This window comes from Chlamydotis macqueenii, chromosome 1 (genome assembly GCF_036417535.1).
Source record: "Chlamydotis macqueenii isolate bChlMac1 chromosome 1, bChlMac1.mat, whole genome shotgun sequence".
In the NCBI taxonomy this organism is placed as follows: Eukaryota; Metazoa; Chordata; class Aves; order Otidiformes; family Otididae; genus Chlamydotis; species Chlamydotis macqueenii.
The window spans coordinates 115853499-115873128 of NC_141556.1; the positions used below are offsets into that span (position 1 = coordinate 115853499).

At 34.5% G+C, this 19630-nt stretch overlaps 1 protein-coding gene across 11 annotated transcripts in view; it reads right to left on the reverse strand.

The window, feature by feature from the left end:
* The window catches only part of SYNJ1 (synaptojanin 1), a 66940-nt gene that overhangs the window by 32471 nt on the left and 14839 nt on the right, over positions 1–19630 (reverse strand). For 9 of the 11 annotated variants that reach the window (XR_015260868.1, XM_086764655.1, XM_086764647.1 and 6 more), the window contains exons 5-13: positions 18190–18415; positions 16850–16933; positions 16000–16061; positions 15328–15424; positions 13863–14032; positions 11755–11836; positions 9106–9258; positions 5806–5971; positions 4082–4105 (exon numbers count right to left, since the gene is read on the reverse strand). Coding sequence is in view for 10 of the 11 variants with exons in the window: in XM_086764655.1 (XP_086620781.1) it covers positions 4082–4105; positions 5806–5971; positions 9106–9258; positions 11755–11836; positions 13863–14032; positions 15328–15424; positions 16000–16061; positions 16850–16933; positions 18190–18415 (1064 nt within the window). In the remaining variant the exon portion in view is untranslated. The remainder of the gene's footprint in view (positions 1–4081; positions 4106–5805; positions 5972–9105; positions 9259–11754; positions 11837–13862; positions 14033–15327; positions 15425–15999; positions 16062–16849; positions 16934–18189; positions 18416–19630) is intronic. The other 2 variants (XM_086764699.1, XM_086764706.1) reach the window with 1 other exon arrangement.

Genomic DNA, 19630 nt, shown 5'->3' on the forward strand with positions numbered 1-19630 from the left:
TCTTTCCCTTAAAAAAATGGCAACAAATCCATGCATAGACATATAGAAAGTTAAACTGTGAAAGCAAGATGAATGCAGCTTTTCACAAGGGAAAGTACATTTGCAGACATATAACTTGTCTGGCTAGGATAGTGACTGACTGAAAGACAGTAGTAATCTGTTCAAAGTAATATCTATGAAAATAATATAATAAAGGAACATCATTTCTATGTTTTATAAACATCTGTCATTATTCCACCCTATCTGTGATTCTCTATGGAAACCATTATTTTTCATACATGCCAACACAGGTATCTACCACATTTTCACAGATTACTTTTATGAAATTTGATTTCCATTACAAGAACAACTTACAGTTACCTTAACTTCTAGAAGCGTAAAAATGACTGATATACTACATGTACTAAAATAGATAATGTACATTATTTTATCATATTAAAATATGTCTATTTAAGACACAAATCTGAATTTACTTTTTTTTTAGGTCAGCTGAATTCCTAAGATTCTGCTCTAGTGAGGACAGTGGGCTAGGATTCAAAACAATTAAACTAATTTTTCTGTCATATGAGTTCTTCTCTGTGACTTGTTTCTACCTTGTTTCTATATTCATACAGATATAGTTCCTAATGCAAACAAACAGATAAGACTATTGTTTTCAATCACTCTCCTTTTTTTCTTTCATCTCAGCGGAATAAAAATTGCATCAGGTGTAAACAGTATTTTTTTTGCATTGTACTTTACCGAAATGGTATTAATTTACCTATTTTGAATACTCTTATGGTTATGAGACTCTGTAAGAATCATATAAACAATATTAGATAGAATTCTTCTCTTCACTGTCTGCTGTCTTGCAAAATGGTCAGCTATGGGGCACAATACTTTCATTCAAATCCCCAAAACAGGATGATTAGTGAGATGTTGTCTTTTTTAGTTATTCTTTTTGAGTTTATAATCTTTGCCATAGATTCTTGGCTACCCAGTTAAAACAAAAATCAGGGATTCTCTAGCCTTCATAGTTTTGAAACAAACTGGAAACAACAGAAGAAAATAATACATTGTTTTTGTTGTTTGTGAACTCTTTCACTGCTGAACAAATCATATATCCATATATGGGCTAACCACATATAAAAACCAATGAACTGACTGGTGTCTTCTTGGGTACTACAAGCAGATCATGCTTGGGATCATGCTTTCCTTATCGTAATCCAGGTAAATGAAGTCAGGAAAACAGCAAGGAGCCAACAGAATATTTTACATCTTCAGGTGAGAGCCAAATACCGAGTCTATTTCTGAATATTTCTACACACTAGGTAACAGTCAAGTCAAGAAGTCCACCAAATGCCAGAAAAGCCTCTGAGTGTCAAGGACAGAAGCCACCCAAGCACCTGACCACTGAAGAGAAACCAATCCAAGAAATGCTGTAGCCACAATACATATAGGTACCCAAATAATCCTAAAGATAAGCTGAACCCAAGGAACCCAAAACAGCATCACAGACAGCTTTGAAGATTTGCACAGATTAGCCTTTGTAGTACTCTGAGCAAGTTTAAAAGCAGAGTTTGGACTTTTATTCTCTCCACTTCAGTTCCTTCTTTTATTTTGCAAATTTAGCAATTTTCAAATTAATTTTAAATAGTTACTCCAAATAATTAATATTTGCTACCAAGTAGCTTTTAAGAAAAGCTGCAAAATTGAATTATTGCCTATTTAAATCCTGCTATTGTCATGAACTCCTAATGTGAAAAATCTTACCAGGATAGAATCTAACTTTAGAAGTGAACTGACAACATACTTATTACAAACATGAAATTTATACCTTTAAACTAGCAAGCTTGCTAAACTATAAAAATTAGAATAAATAAAAAAGAAGAAAATAATTTTTCATGTTTTCCAAAATACTGAGTGAACCAATTGTTTTGCAGAGTTCCTAAGCCTCCCACATACATTATTTTCCTACATGTTTCTAGTTATTTATCTTTTTCAACAAAATTGTCTCTCCCTCTGCAATGTTAAAAATCTAATCAATTACATTTTCTGTTATTTTGCAGAAAAAAAGCAAGCAGACAGTTGGCAATCATTTCTACAAAAGGAATATTAATTTAAAATTCTTTATAAGTTATTGTGTGCAATTGAACTTGATTGAACTGGTTTACTATAACATCCAAATTACTGCGGATATGTTTAAATACATGCAATTTGTATCCAGATGAAATCCACAGTGAAATGTTACATCAGGAAATTAATAGTTGACATGTATGACTCTTCATGAGTTGCAAGCTAGGCTGATATAGTCTAGATGGTAATGCCATAAATGACAATGTGACTGTTTAATCCAGGTTTTAACACTGATAAAATGTCAGTGAATAAGTTAATTTCAGGTGTGTATTACCTGTCACTCAGATTTCATTATTTACGTACTCAGTAAGAGTTAAGTAGATACAATGAAGCACTAACAGAAAAAGCAAAGCTGAGATGAATGTAAAGGGGAAAAAAAAATATTTAAAGCTCAAAAGTACAGATTATAGTTGAACTGATTTTCCAAGGAGGGGAAAAAAAAAAAGTGCGGCTTTAAACACTTCAGGTGTATTTGAACAACAGTCTAACCAACAACAAATCCTCCAGGCTTTCTTCCAAGGATCCTCCCCTGTCAATCTTCTCTACCCTGGGCTAGTGGCTACTACCTGTGCACACAGGTTCAGGCGATACTGTGCACAATTTCACTGTTCCCTTAAAATGGGGGACTTGTCTGAACAATTAAGAGCTTCCTTGTTTCTTTCCCTCCTCCGCTCTCTTCATTTCCCCAGGTATTAAGCATGTACTTTTTCCTCTCACACAGAAACTAAGCATCTGATCTGGTTTCACTGAAACTACTTCCAAAAGGTAGCAAAGTTAAGCCTATTTAAGACACTAGCTCAGAAACGACCATTTAAATTTTCTCAACGTGTATTAAAATCTGAACACACAGTATTATAAACATTCTATTTTAAATAACAGTTTCTGGGAACAAGGAGATGATGAAGTGTTGCACAGCCGACAAGTACTCACGGCTCTCCCTTAAAAACATCTAATAAGTATCTATCACATCTCCCTAAATGGGGCAGCTTCATATAAATAGCTTAAGGTATAACAAAAAGGAGAGTTTCCACTAAGAATTGGAAAATGCTTAAAACAAAGTTCCAAGGCGTTATGTTGCTCACTTACAATGATAATAACTAAGGGTTTTCAGAAGCTTCTTAAACTACAGAGATCTTTCATGTCATTTTTTCTTATCTAGCTCATCTCTACACGTTCTTGCTATGTATACTTCTTCATGTTCACAGTATAGCTGAATCCTCCAAAGCCAACCTCTCCCATTTTAAGCTCAACATCACAGACATTGGTCAAGATACTACCGCAAAGTCTCAAAGTAGAATATTAGGAATTAACTATGAAGTTCCCTCTTCAAGCCTTCTCTTCCTCAAGAGTTTTACCTAAGTAGATGCTCTAATACCTTCATAGCTACCTCACGTGCAGAGGTAGCTGTATCTCAGTGGTTTTGATTGTACTTTTGCTCCATAAAACTTAAGTGTCAGCGCATTATTTCAGATCACTCCACTACAACAGTAGCCTTTGCTGGAGATACTACAAAATCAGTCCGTCTCATGCAAGAACACAAGCAGGTAGAGCTTTCTAATGGCAAGTAAGATGAAGTTACAAATTGTACTGAAGAATTTTACCTCTTATCCTAAATAAAACATTTAGACAAAACAAAAATATAGAAGGTCCCAAACCAGATTAAAAAAAAAGCAAATTCCTCTACAGCTAGAATAAAGCATTTGCAAAAATAAAAGTCAAAGAATTGGTTGCCTCTTTTCATAACACCCAAGCACAACTGCAACATTTTTCACCCCTTGTATTTTCACTTTTCTTGTATTAAAGAGCTTTTTTTTGATTAAAGGATTTTGGGGGACAAATGCCAGATCCAAACCCTACTAGGAAAACATAAGCCCACAACCAAATATTATGCAAATAGGCACAAGAAAAAAGCCAGAGAAGAACAACAGCCATTCAGATATTTACAGCTTAATTTACTATACTATACCTGATTGTAATGATTGCTCTGAAACTACGGATGCAGCAAGAAGGAAATAAGAAAAAAAATAGTCAAATAAGCAACATTTTTTTAAAGTTTTACAGCAATATGTAAGAGAACATGCTGTAATATACAATTTATTACACATAACTGTTTGCCTAAGTTAAAACATCTTTTATGCTGCAAAATCTAAAGTTCCACAACAGTATTAAGAAATTCTCTTTTCTGCTTTATTAATAATAGATTTACATATGATGAAGTATCTCTCTAATTAATTCACCACCTAGTAGACAACACAAAGACATTATGTTCAGTGAAGAGGGATTCATATTCCTCAGCTGACAGGAGCTGCAAATATTGAAAGGACACCCTGCATTCACAGAGAAAGTGAGAAGAAGCAAAAATTACTTTCTACTAATTCTGAGGTGAGGCACATTCAGCAGGTTTCAGATGCAGGAAAAGTTAAAATAACAGGAAATCTTGTGGTAAAGAAATAAAAGGAAAACAGTCTTTCAGGTTCCACATAGGGAATAAATCAATACCCACAAGACAAAGACTATAACTAGGCAACATTTTTTTTATTGTGCCACTGAAGCTTTGACACATTTATTCCATTCTAGGTTGACAAGTGTCCAGGAGAAAGAGAAAAAAAAAAAAGGAAAGAAAAAATTAAGAATGTTATTAACCTCTAAAAATGGCAATAACTCACCATTTAGGACACTCTTACCTGGGATCTTGTAAAGAGGATTCAAATTTAAGTTCCTTCTTTGCCCAAGAATTAGCTCCTCTATCTTTTCTATCCCAGGAGAACACTCTAAACCCAGCCCTACACCTGGCCCACTTACTATGTCCCTGGCCATGAGGCCTGCAGAAGGATGGGACATGACTGCAGTCCTAGGGACCATGGAGGCTACACCTCTGTTTGGGGATGCAGGATGCTGTAGTTCAGCTCCCTGTTCTGATTAGGTGAAACAGCTGCTTGTAACCAGACCCCGCCAAGTCCCACAAGGCTACTCTGCCTAAGCAGAGCTTCATAGTGAAATCTCTCTTTGATTTTGATGTAGAATTTCACCCACAGCCCGACAAGCCTCTGTGGTGCACACATTCCTGGGAAAGATTTCTTCTCACAAAAAAAACATTTTGTGATGGAAAATCATTCATCAGGAATTCTCTGATAGCTTCTGTTATCTTAAATCTTCTTCCATTACCAAAACTCCTTTTATTCCTCAGTACCTTAGAAACCAAAACAAAGATAAATACTGGCAATATTAAGCTTGAAAAAAGAATAACTGCTTTGTATCTAGTTTAACACCACAGTAAGAATTTCTTCACTGACATGACAGATCAAATTAAAAATCAAAAAACCCAATGTTTTAAAAAATCATGATTTTTCCCAAATTCTGCATGTAATTGTCATGATTAACACTTGCTATAAATGGACTTGAAGAACTGAACAAAACATATCTAACATGCATCTACTGTAAAGTTCTGACAAATATGCTCTGCAAATATTCACCTATTACACCACCAGACATGAACAAAATATTGATGAAATTACTGCAGTGTGTTAGTGTGATAATATTAGTAAAGCAGAAGTAACTTTCATCTTTTAATAAGCCAAGAGAATATAAAATAGTATTTATACTTTCCAATACTGCTTTGAAAATAGACTCCATACAGCTTTCTTACACTATATAGTTATCAGACAGATTAAAATCCTGAAAGACACATACCGCGTAAACTGCTGGTGGTTAAGAGAGCCCGTGCTTTATCTGCTAAATCACTATTTAGGGTATTTCCCAATAACAAAACATCAATGGCCTCCTGCTTGGAGCTATCAAAAAAGTTATTTTGGATCGTTCTGGTCACAGAACGAGCACCATCCTTCAGCTTCCCAGCCTGTTAGGGAGGAACATGTATAAAATATTTTATGTTGGACACCGCTCACAAAAACATTGGCAATATTCAGTAACATATTTGAAAATGGCATTAAAGATTTTTAAAACTAAGGCAATTTCCTTCCCTAAGTGTTAAATAAAATCTTCCTAGCCTATTGTACTATGTGTAGTTTTTTTTCCAAATGCTAAACAACACAGTAATATCTTGAAGGCATATCTAACAACCAGATTATTCCAGTTTAAATTATTTAAATTAAACAAAACACTGCAGGGAGGGGAATTTTTTTTTCCCCCTAAACCTTTGGTAATCAAAAATTAAATTGATATAGTGCCATGTTTAGACCATGATACAGGATTTTTGGGTTTTTCCCCAAATAGTGAGAGATGAGCAAGCACTTGAGTCCAAATATCATGATACATGAATATGTATGTGTATGCACATATGAGCATATTAGTTCAGAATTCATATTCTGAAATATCTGTGTTAAAAAAGGGATAGCTTCAACTTCTTAAGATTCCTTAACTTTTTAAAATAACATGCAAATCTCATGCAGTATCCCAGAAGGAACATATACACCAATCTATAGCTACATATGTAAGAAGACACTGTCATTGCACACACTGCACGCAAGTGGCACGTTTCAACAATGCTCCAAAAGGACAGTGTCCAGCTACCTGAACTAAAGGATAATCTCCAAGAGATGTACAGCTACTACAGATATTCTCTGTAGGTCAGACACCTCGAGGATAATGTAATTAACAAGTCCTGTCAATTAACAAACCCAGCAGTGTTAATCTGTGTACACAGCACTGCCAATGATTTCACAGGCACAAAGACATTTCCTTGATTACAGGGTTTACTGTGTCTCATGCACTTATGTGTATTTTGCCTGTGAGGTGTATGTAAACAGATACTATTACATTTATATGAGATATAGACTGTTCTCCATCAGGGATGCTGCATGGTATTATATTATTACAAAAAATATTCGAAGTTTACAGCTTGCATTGTTCATGAAGGCCCTTATATGCATAAGAAAAAAGACAAAAGCTTAAGAAAACTATAAAACCAATCCACCATTTAGTTTATTAATTGTAGTAGACAACAAGAAAGAAACTACTCTTTTGTCAAGGATAGTAGTAATAAATTGGCACCATGATTTTTGGAAGACAATGCGGATGAGGTGTTGGGGAGCATACTATTGCAACAGGATTTTAATAGGATGCTGCTTCCTTTCTGTCAGAAAATGTGTAACTTATGACATGATCCAAAAAAACCACACTCACCATTCACATATCAGGCAATTAATTGAAAGGAACCCAGAGAAAGCAAAAGAAAGAGTAGGTAAGGAGTTAGATGTAATGAGCATTATAACACTTTAAAAAGGACTGGTTTTCAGTACAGAAATGTACATTAACATATTTAAGGTTAAAATATTTTTCTCCTATCCTAAATTTCCATATTTTTACTTCTAAGTTCTCTTGAAACAGATAAGCAAGAAATGGAAACATTTCAAACATCAAACTTTTCATTTGAGAAATCAGAATAAGAATTGCAACCTAAAAACTACGTTTTGAAATATATTATCAGAGTGCTCAAGAACATATGGAGTAGTGACCTGGTCAAGATTCACTGAAAGAATGGCAAATATTGTATGGCTTTGCAAGTAGTAAAGATCTTTGAATACATGCAGTTCTACCAGGGATGCTGTATTTGATTCATGAGATGTGGTCCTCATTAACAGTTGCACCAGTGCAGGGATGCCTGGGACAATGATTGACTATTCCATATTGTTACAAAGACAGCACAGTAAATGTCCTCTGTATTTTACAGATTAAAAATGGAAGTGTAAATATGGTAAATGCATTTTATAAAGTAAAAAAAAAAAAAAAAAAAAAAAAAGTAGCCAAACAAATGGCAGAAAAGTATTAATTTAGGGAAAAAAAACAAGTAAGGTTGAATAAGAAAGTCAGGAGAAGGGGAGACACCCCATAAGATACTTACTGTAGTTTTCCTGACAGTCTGGATGACATTTTTGTGAGAAAATAAAACTAAGCATCTTTAACCAAATTCCATTCTATACTAAAATACAAGCAATTCCTAAATGAAAGCATCTCGTATGTATCAATTAAAGGTAGAATAAGCAACAAGACTGTTTGACTTATTTTCCTTTTAGGTAGCTTACTGCGATGCCCTGTACATGGGCAGAGAAGAATCTTGATATGGTTTGAATGAGTAAGTGATGGAAAAACGAAACAATTGAGTACATAGTATAGAGTATCAAATGAGAAGCAGCACATTCTTGAATAAAAAGAACGGTATGAAAAGAAATTCTTGAAGGAACTAAGGGCAAAAATTGCTATGGGCCAATATTTGTTTGTCTTGACAGGTATCACCTGATAGAGACAGAATTATGGAAACAAAAAAGCAACACCGTTAGGGGGAAAAAAAAAAAAAAAAGACAGCATTAGAAAATCTGAACAACTCGGGTATCAAAGACAAAAAAAGTTGAAGAGAAAGTGTTACACTGTAACATAGTACAGAATTATTATCGTAACATCAGAAAGCAAGGTAGAAACAGAATTTGGGTTCTTTCAGTAACAGCAAAACTAAAAAGAAATAGCTGGAGGAACATGCAAACAAAAAGCACCCAGCTGCAACCTGTTAAATTTTAACACTGTTAATAAACACTAAAAGCATGAACAACAACATTCAGTGAAACACATTTTAAAAGAAAGGAGATATAGTGAATGAAACTGAAACAATAGGAGGTAAAGGTACGGAGAAAAAAATGAAAATATTCAAAGAAACTAAAGCTGATTTGAATATACATTTTTCTGAACTACGATCTAAAGCAAAAAAAGGTTTGAGCCTCATCCTTTCCTACAGAATGGTGTTATCTGAGAGGCATGGACATGACTGAGAAAGGATGTACTGAAACATGATCTGGCTGTCAACACAACCAACCTCTTAATGTGGTTTTTTTTTGTTTAGTTTGCTTAGTTGGGTTTTTTAGGATTACAACAAAAGCATATTTTAAAAAAGAAAATCTCATAGTAGTTATATTAATGACAGATTTTTTTTTTAACCCCATATGGAACACTGCTGAGGCTTTTTATTAAAATGTACTTTACCTTAGCTTTTCCTTCAAGGGCTCCAGTTCCAGCATAAATTTTACTGACAGAATCACCATTCACAGACCACATGGATCGGAAAACTTCCTGAAAGCGAGTGACCAACTGAGGCTTCTCAGCTAAACCTAACACCTCCAGTTGTTTTGTTAGCATCTGCAACAGTCAAATACAATATTTGCAGAAGAAAAAAAAATATTTAAATGCATTTATTAAAAGGTACATTATATTTTTTCAGCATAAACGCATCCAAAAAATGTATCTTTGGTTTATATGTATCATTCTGAATAAACTGACATAATGTAACTCACGTTTGAAAGGCTGCATCATCCATATAACTTTAGTACCAGCATTTCATTTTCTACTTTTATGCGTAACACACTGCAATCTTTACCTTTACAATCAATATACACAAATTATTTTTTCATTATGCACAACCTACATTAAATGCATTTAAAATGTATACATACAACACATATAAATGTATTATTTTACAGTTAAATACATCACTTAAATGTAGCTCATGGATGTAGAATGGGACATTGTACCTTGGCTGAAATCCTGGTTTATGGAATTATAATTAGTTTAAAAAAAGTCAAGCAAGTTTCTAGTGTTTGTGGCTACCAACATAATACTGAAAATAAATATTAAAAATTAAAAATAAATTAAGAAGCTATTTTCAAGAGCTTTTCAAAATCTTTAAAACCTTGAGGTGTCCAATGGCAAGAAGTCTAAAGGACTCTAAAATGATGACCATACAAGGACACAAGGGCAAAATTCTGAAGGTTAGGCAGGAACTAACAAAAGGTATAAAACAAAACTTGCAGACAAAATTAAGTAGAAATAAACAAGAAAAGAAGCTTCAGAAATTAGGTGCTTCATCTTTTAATTTTAGGTGGTCATCCAGAGCTCAGTACTTGTTATACGAAGTATCTAACATGCTAAAAAAAGTAAGAATTAAAATATCTAATTTAAATAGAATTTTAAAATTAAGCAGCTCATGAAGATTTATAATTTTCTTTCTTACTAATTAGTCTTATACTTTTAGCTGAAATCACAGTTTAGCTCTCACCAAGGAAAAATTTGGCACTCCTGGTCTAAAAAAAAAAAAAAAAAAAAAGGATGAGAAAGGAAAAAACAGAGCTGCAAAGCTACATTTGCCATATAAGTACCATACACATTAAGACTGTACAAAGATTTGGTTTTATGCCACAGAAAACTACTGTATTATCAATAAAATACAAAAGGCAATGTTTCTCATGGCTCATTTAAGATAATTTAATTGCTTACTTCAAGTTTGCATTTCTGTCTATAGCAAACTGTTAAACTCCAGCAAACAGATTCAGAATCAGGATAGACTTTAAAGTAATCATTTGTCTCTCCTATGGCAAAGTCAATACAGGATGGACAGATATACAAATTACATAATGCAATACAATGCTGTGAGATTTTCAAAGTATACCACTACTCTTTTCAACACATAGTGAACTAAGGAAAAGAGTAAGAATTATTTTTCTTCATTTTAGTAACTAAAAGGTGGGACCCCCTATGGTAGATGCAAAACTGAAACAATGGGAAAAAAAGGCATTACATCTCTCAAGCTATGTTGTATCTGCTACAGTATGTACGGATGTTGAATGTTAAGAAAAAAAAAAAATTCAGAGTATTTGCATGAGGGTAAACAATTCAGTATTCCATTTGACTAAGCTACGAATGAATTTGCAACAGTGTTCACTTGGTAAAGACAGCAGCAAACCACTACCGATATCCAGAATCAGAAATGTTTTTTCTACAGTCAAAGGACTTCACAGTTCTCACAGAAAGTCCTCCTAGAGACACTAAAACAAGAGCATTTTAATTAAATAAAATTCAGAAAACACAATAATAATCCTTTTACTTAGTTTGGTGTTAAAGCACATACAGGCTAACATTTTTTTCTTTTGGAGTCAAACTTCGTTTATTAGGGTCAGTGAAGCTGTCAAAAGTTTGGGCTTAAAGAGTAGCTCAGAAAATCAGTACTATTTTACCCCATCAATCCCTATCAGATCCATGTGTTCAAACTCTACTGTCCAAGCCTGCAGGCTAGAACCTTTGTTTCAATAGCAAGCCGATATGCTGAAGCACAACCCTGCAGCAGGACTGAATTCCACGGTGAATTTCCAGCTACTCAAACTGAGTGTGGCCAAAGCCTCAACCATGGTATCGTCCCATGAAGAATTCACAGCACAATGCCATGAAAATAAGAACACACAGCACTGGCAGATGCTAAGAACAGTAATCCTATATGCTGAAGAACTTAATCTAATAGAGTAACTGTGAATGCAAGTGTTTTTGTGCAGGACTACAACACCACTACCTCTTCTCGAATTGTAAGCCTGAACCTTAACAGACATAAGAAACTGACACCTAAAAATGAATGATCATTTTTCATCACGCTGCGTAACTGTTTAATTATAACTACTGCTTAACTACTGCTTCTGTAACTACTAAGATCTAGTTGCCCCAGACAAGAAAAGTCCCACACGATAAATCAAACTTCTATCTACGAAACATTTTAATTCATTTCTTATAAGGAAGGTAATGCTACTTTTACGGTCTAATTGCTACAGAAGCATCAGGAGCAGCTGTGTATCTGGACACTGTTTTTCCTACCTCTAAGCCAAAGAAAGCTTGCACGCTGTTTGTTCTATCCAGACAGTCCAAGCAGTTTGTTCTGACAGTACCGCTTTGAGATCTGTGCCAAGGACAACGAGAGACAGAGAGAGAAAACAACTGAAATAACTCATTTAACACACATATCATCAACAAAGACAGGGACATCAAGATCTGAACCAGAATAGCAAACCAGAGTATTGTCACTGCGATGTTACCATCATCACAAGTATGTTTATAAATGCATCAGCAATAGAGGGTTAGCTCCAATAACAGCAGTGAATTTTGCAGCAGTGTTCACTAATTTACTTTCTGCAAATAAAATAAGTCTTTCTTCTTCAGTTTTTCCTCAATTCTCCTTGCTTTCTTAGTTAAAGTGTTACATAGGATTAAGTTTTCTCTTTAAATAGTCCAATTAACACACTTCCCAAGAATATCAGAGAGAAATAATAACTCTTAGTTAAAGCAGAAATGGAAAAAAAAATAGGACAGTTCTTGGATTTAACTAAACTAAAAGTAATAATTTGTGATCAAACTAAAGCCAATCTCAACCCCTCATTACTTTCTCTTTCCTCCCCAAATAAAAATGAAAAATAAGCCTCTCCCTCTTAGCCTGACAGGCACTCTGAACTGCTTCCATTTCTTTGAGAGAAGCCCATCAACCCATGCTCGAAAGCTCTCAGAAGGATCATATTAGGCAACATCCATATTGTTCTTGCCTGACTAAGAGTACAAAATTCTGACGGCTTTCCCAATGATACAGACTTATTCTTATACTTTCATCTTTCCCACTACACACTTCGTCCAATTTAGTCAGTATGGCTTCATCACATTTACTTGAAGATCTAACCATAAATTGTAGAAAGTTTTGAAGCATTTTAACCAAGATTATTTTTTTTAATTACTATCTCCATATTTAATTTGAAATACAAAGCAACTTCCTATCTGTGTTAGAAAAAAATCTGACATTCACCAAAAAGTATGGTCCATGAACTTAAAAAAATCATCACTATATCTTTTATTAACACAATTCTTCAAGCTATCACAAGCCGCAGCCTAATTTGCTTTTGTTCTGTTGTCAGTCTTTTTGATGGGTGATAACATTATTTGAATCTTCACCAAGACCAAATGGTGTTCTCCCAACACAGCGTCACAACACTTTTAAAGCTTTTTGGAGAACGGTCAGTGACATTTTGAGGTGGAGATGGGACCTAACCACTCTCCCACTAAATCTAATCTTTTTCAGGCCTACTAAAACCTACCCCTGGGAGATTTAATCCCACAGCCAGGTTACAGCATGAAGTGGCACTGGAACCCTCTTCTCCTCTCCCACTGCACTAGAAGATGAAACCCCACTGCATGTGCCACAGTCCTCTCACTCAACAAATCTCTTTCTCATGAAGAATCTCACTCAGCAGTTTGCTCTGGAATTAATTAAAAGGAGGAAGGATGTAGAAGGGAGAAGAGCAGGAATGTTGCCTATTTCTAGCCCTGCTTCCCTTTTCTGGCTGAGATAAGAACAGCCTTTGCTCTAGGAAGAGGGGTGGGGAAATAGAAACAGAAGTACAAGTACAGCAGGCCTGGGAAGTACACAGCGGGGCAGAAAACATGCATCCCATTCATACTTTGTGGAGAACTGACTCTTTCAAACGTGGGATCTAGATGCAAACAGATTTAGAAAAAGACTGCACTGAACATCAGCATTTACAACAAACAGAAAATGGTATGGTCCATTGCTGAGGAAAATATGAATAACGTTAAACAGAAAGATGGAAAATATTAATTCTTTAAACCCAAGTGGGTACACCGAAGAAAAAGGACAGTTGCCTATTTCCACCAAAATTCTGACGTCAAAGGCCTGAAATTAAGTCATGCCCCATCAATGTCTTGGAGATATCTTCCATTAAGATCATTAGAGCACATTCAGACAAAACTTTAACAGAGTAAAACAAGTTACTCATATTTCATTTTTTGAGCATCATCTTGGATACAATCAAAACACAGGAACAGAAGTAACATTTTTTTCTCTTCTCTTCTTCCTAAGTGGTGAAAAGCATCTCGGAACCATAATTTAATTTGAAGAAATTTACAAAGTTTTACATACGAACCTTTTAACTTCCTTTCCATCAAAATAAAAAAATCCACACTCTAAGAATTTCTGGACTTGAGGTTTAAGCACACTATGTAGTTTTTCTGCCTTCCCACCTTTAACCATTTGATGATAGTCGAAGTTCACCATTTTGATATCAGCCGAATGTTCAGATGCTTTCAAATGGCTCTGACATTGTAAATTGAGAAGAAAAAAGGATAAATATACCAATATCTGAACATACAGTACTATAAGCTAAACAGAGGCTAGAGGTATTTTAACGCTGTTTTATTAGCTATCTTGCTTACTACACACTTTCTCTTTAGTAAAATTAAACCATTTTTATCACTATTGTTCAACAAATTACTCAGAATAGATATTTCGTCTGCATTTTTTCTTTTTCTTGTCACAATGAAAGTCAGGTTTTTCCTTACTATACTAGGGGTCACCAAGACAGTCCACAGCCTCTTCTACTGTTAAAATGCTTCGATTTGCAAAGAGCTGTTTCAGTGGAAACCCCTTTCACTGACAGTCACCATTTTAGACATACCTGCCAGCAACAGGGACTGAGTAAACACTCTCATAAACCACTACTGAAGAAAAACAAAAAAATATTTAGGTTGCTGTGGAGGATGCCTTGAGCAAATCTTCCCTGGAAAAATCTTGAAGTGCTCACACAATCTTTGTTGGCAAAGCTATGATCTGCATTGGGCACTGATACACGTCTGGGAGCACTAATATCTCCTAAGAGGATAGCTGGATACAGAAAAGATATTAATGAATGGCCTAAGATATTCAACCATTATAATACAAAGGAAAAAGGAAAAAGGGAAAGAACAGATGGCTATTGACATGTTCTCTGGCTTCAGATGGAACTTCTCAAATTGTCAGTATTTATGGACTACAATGTGACAGTTATTTTTAACCTAACTAGTGAGAATTCATTAAAATGGCCACTTACGGTTAACATCTTCTAAACAGTTCTATTTAATCTTGAAGCAGCTTTTATGTTTAAATTGATATAATGATTTGTGAATTTTTAAAAAAATATTAAGGAACATATCCAGGAACTCCAAGGGAATGATTTGTAAAAGAAATATCACAGTATTAAATACCACAAAGTATCATTTATTTATTCACTAATTTTATAGTGAAAAAAAAAAAGAATTATTTTATAAATAAGTCACTAATAAGCATGAAACATAAAAATAACTGAAAATCCCTCCATATTTTCTACGTTGCTGTTACAATTTTCAGTAAAGTAACCAATCCAAACATAATGAAACAATCATTGTATATAGAACTTTTAAAAACTGATTTCATTATGCATCTTATGCAGTGCTTTAATGATAAATACAATTTTAACCACAAGTGGTAGTTGCTCCAGAGCATAGCATACTCATTTCACTTGTTGAAGGCTATACAAAAGCTTCATCACAGTCAAATTCCAAAGATATGCACAGTGAGAGAATTGTCATACTCACCTGAAAAGCCTTGCTGAGCATGTGCTCCCCTTCTTTTGCCCCAAGTAAATTTACAATAATTTGCTTGCCATATAAATTTTTAAGAGTTTGGAAATGCCTGTTAACAGAAGAAAAATTCCACACTCTTCTGGCATGCAGAAAATTAACACAAACACCTGGAATACTGACTGAGATGCTGTAGAAATGTACTGTGTACTCTAATAACTGCCAGAAGCCTTTACTATGCCATGTCCAAACAAATCAATGTAACTTAATAATGGCATAAAACCAGTGACTGCTATTTAATTAGGATAATAGCACAAATTTAACAACATACATTTAGTTAAAACCATAAGGCTGGGAAGCTGAAGTGTCATGGTAGGAATAAAACAAAAACATAAATTTTACTTTTATAGAGCACCTGTATATAGATTATTCTATGTAAACACGCTATAATTTTTGTTTTAAATTTAACAAAGTATTTCACTAATTTAAATTTTCTTCAAACTTTTCAATGAAGCACTCAATCCCCAAGCAATCCAGTAGAAGTTTGAAAAAGCGTTCAGGCAGTTTGCTGAATCACAGATTAGTATAGACAAAGCCTCTTGTTTGAAATAATATATCCCATCCCTCTGAGGCATCACTTATCAGATGTTTGTAGTGCATTAACAAAAATTTAAGGCATTATTTCACCTGTCAAAAGCTGGTGCATTGGCCTCAAAACCCCTTGACATTCTGACACGATGGGATCCCACCTATAACATGAAGATTACATTAAATTATTTCTCTTGACATATTTAATTAATCTTTCTTCAAAGACCTCTTTTGATCCTGAATATGGCCTAAAAATTCCTTTAATTTTCTAAATGAAATCTCCAAAACTTATTTTGCTTGTTATGGTGCGCATTCTTTTTATAAGCTTTTTTTTTTTTTTAAAGATGATGAATTTAAGAAAACACTTTTTAAATTTAATGTACTTAGTCATATCATCGAATTACTTCTTATTTTGAGTAAAAGGCATGTAAATGTTTCAGTAGTTCTATTGCAAAATGCTTATACATCTAGTTTAAAGATCCTAGAGTCACTGTGAGGCATGAACTTTTTTTAATCTTCCCTGCAAAAACTGTATCACAGTAGTAGTTGCTGATACAATCCCTCTTTCAAGAAAACTGGGATGCAATTATATTCCAGTAACTGTTGATCCATATTGACTTATTGAAAAGACTTATCCTCAAAAACAATTCAGAAGAAAACAGGTTTTTTGGGTGCCCTTAGAGAACCTATTTTAAAATAGCAATTTAAATTAAAACAGAAAAATTCATAACTTAGAAGAGAAAACATCTAAATAGCAACATTCAAATCTTGTGCAAAACAGCATTCATAAACTCGAGAGTAGCAGGTCTGGTGAATTAAACAATAGCACCAACTTTTTCCCACAGGATAATCTCATCCTGACAGGTAACTGTGCAGAAGCTGAACTGTAAGATGTTTAAAAAGACATGAATAAGATATAATTGTACAGTTAATTCTATCTCCTGCTTACCTGCAGGCCTGGCTGTTCCCAAAATAATGGAACAGATCCTCGAATCTGTATGAAAGATGACACAGAGTCATCTAAATATATCACCTTTTAAGAAAAAAAAAAAAAGCATAGTATTAATAGGTATTACAGAGTGTAAGGTTTTAGCTTTCTTAGCCTTAGCTAAACATATAGTAAACAAAATATATTTACATATTACATATTCTACACCACAAGCTAAAATATTAATTGCGTTCTCTAGACTTTTCTCTGTATCCACTCTGAATGATTCATAAAAGAAGTTCTGGCACTCTCGTGCTTCCTTGCAGAATCATGATTCACAACATCTAAGAAAATACAGGAAGCTTTTATTATTTGGGCCTGAATGACTTCTGTGCGAAGAGTAACTTGTTTTAAAAAACTTGGTAAGATCTTCCTGTAAGAACAGTTAAAATGTACACCAATCATAGAAACAACAATGCAGCCTACTCAGAACACCTGCACAGATTTTGTGCATCAGAATCCAAAATACAATGGTCTATTAAGTATACACAAAAGGAAACTTTAAGTGGAATGATATGCCAAAGTCATCTAGTGACATTAGCCTACCAGGAAACTTGAACAGAGAAATGTAACAACAGTGTTCTGACTAAATTCTTGAAACTGCATGTGTATAAGCAGAGTCCTTCCTGGATAAAATCCTACAGAAGTCACATAGGATTTGCTAAGAGTCATTAAGTCAAGCAAAGATACCTACTCACACAAACACAGTTTCAGGAACAACTTCTTGGTAACTAGGCTGTCGTAAGAAGTGAGCAAAGAAAGGCCAGCAAATGACTTAATAGCTTCTTGCATTTCTGTATAATAAGGGTGAAGATAGGCAATCAAATGCAGTGGCTTTAAAAATGACTTTTCAGAGGAGTCATATTAAGTAACTACAGGAGTGCTTTTACCTTTCCTGAACCACAAGGTAACATGTATTTGCCAAAAAAACCTCTTTTGTTTGTTTCTAAGGTCTTTTACTTTACTACTAGCCCAGGCCAAAAGAAGTACACACTCACGTACAGCTTAGGAGGCTAAAAGGAAGTACAGTCACCTACAACAGTTCAGCTCTGATGGACAACAGCTTCTTAAGCTATTGAAGCTCAGACCCATACATGCCCTTATCCTAAGCTACACTAAAAACCAAGATCATCAAATTATGTAACCTACTTAGATTCCTTATTTAGCAGCAAAGGAACTATTCCAATATCTGTTGGTTACAGACTTGACTTGTGATCTGTTGATGTAGGGCAAAAAACTATTCACACACATGCTTAGGTTGAGTTCATCAGCCAAGCAATGTGCACTGTAGCTTAACATACCTGCTCTGTTTCAACAAAATTAGCAACATGACCATCATCATTTGTTCCCCGGACATTAAATCTGGTGCCAGCCCGTTCACAGCTTAGTCGTGAAATGAGACAAGCCTTTGCCTGCTTGTGAGCCGCATAAATTGTCCTTATCTCCACTCCTCCACACATGAGACGTAACAACCAGTCATCACAGTTCACACCATAGTGCTTCAAATGTAAATGCAGTGACTGGTTCCTATCCGGAAAAAAAAATAAAATAAAATAACTGGAAGGAAATAAAATATAGCTCAAATTGTTAAGCCAGGTACTAACTTCTGATATTTTACACTCACTACTACAAAAAAGAAAAGGAAAATATGCACATTATAGTTTTATGATACAACTCTTATTTAAATATAGTAGAAATAGCAAAGCATACAAGAGAACAGCTTAAATGCTTGCGCAATAAGAATATGAGGTGAAGTCGTGAATTTTAATGACCTTAAAAAAAAATAACCCTTTTAGCCTCTGCGCTTTATTCAGAAAAACACAACACTCCAAGCTTGTTTATATTTATTTCTCCCCTCAGCCTTGCTTTGAGAAGCTAAAGATTACAGGGAAAAGCAAGTCAGAATTCCAATTACGGGGTTACTTTTTGTGATGGGTAAAGCACCATTCAATTTCACACCACCACAAACTACAGCTAGAAAAAAAATCTTGTCAATATACATTGATTATGTCTATCATCTGTCACCATAGCACATCATTTGCCCAGATAAGCTTCCAGAAATACAATCACAGCCAACTGATTTTCAAATTTCTGTAAATATCAATTTCAGAGTTGGTACATTATATACTGCATATACTGCTCTCTAATACCAATTACTGCTCAAATGAAAGAGATCTCCACAGTTTGGATATTCCTGTGCATTAAGCAGCACCAATCAACACTGCAGTGAGACTACAGTTTGTGTTTTGTGAGGTGTTTTTTTTTGTTTTGCATCACTCTAGTGGGGCTTGGCTTTTGATATTCTTTGGAAACATTCACTTCTATAAAAAAAAAAGAAGTAAAGTTTTCTGCCTAGCAAAGAAAAGCAAACTCTAGTAAGAGGCTGGTTTTGTCACTGCCCAGAAAATTCTACCATAATTGCAAATAACATATTTGGTATAAAGGTTGAAGCTATTCACTTTAATTTTAGCCTTTTCATTCTAAACTTCCAATTCAATTAAAAAAAAAAAACGCAAGTTATCAAAACACCTCAGTTCAATCATTAATGAAGATTCAAATCCTGTGAATCAAGTATGCATTCACTTTACAGAAAAGTATACAGATGCGTTACAATAGGAGACTGAGAAAGCCAACAATATTCTTTCCCTGGGCAATCTGAGTCTGGAACTTTTGAATTTAAAAAGCCCAAGAAAGTTTATTGAAGTGCATAAGCAGAATACTTTCTGTCATTGACTTTCAGTG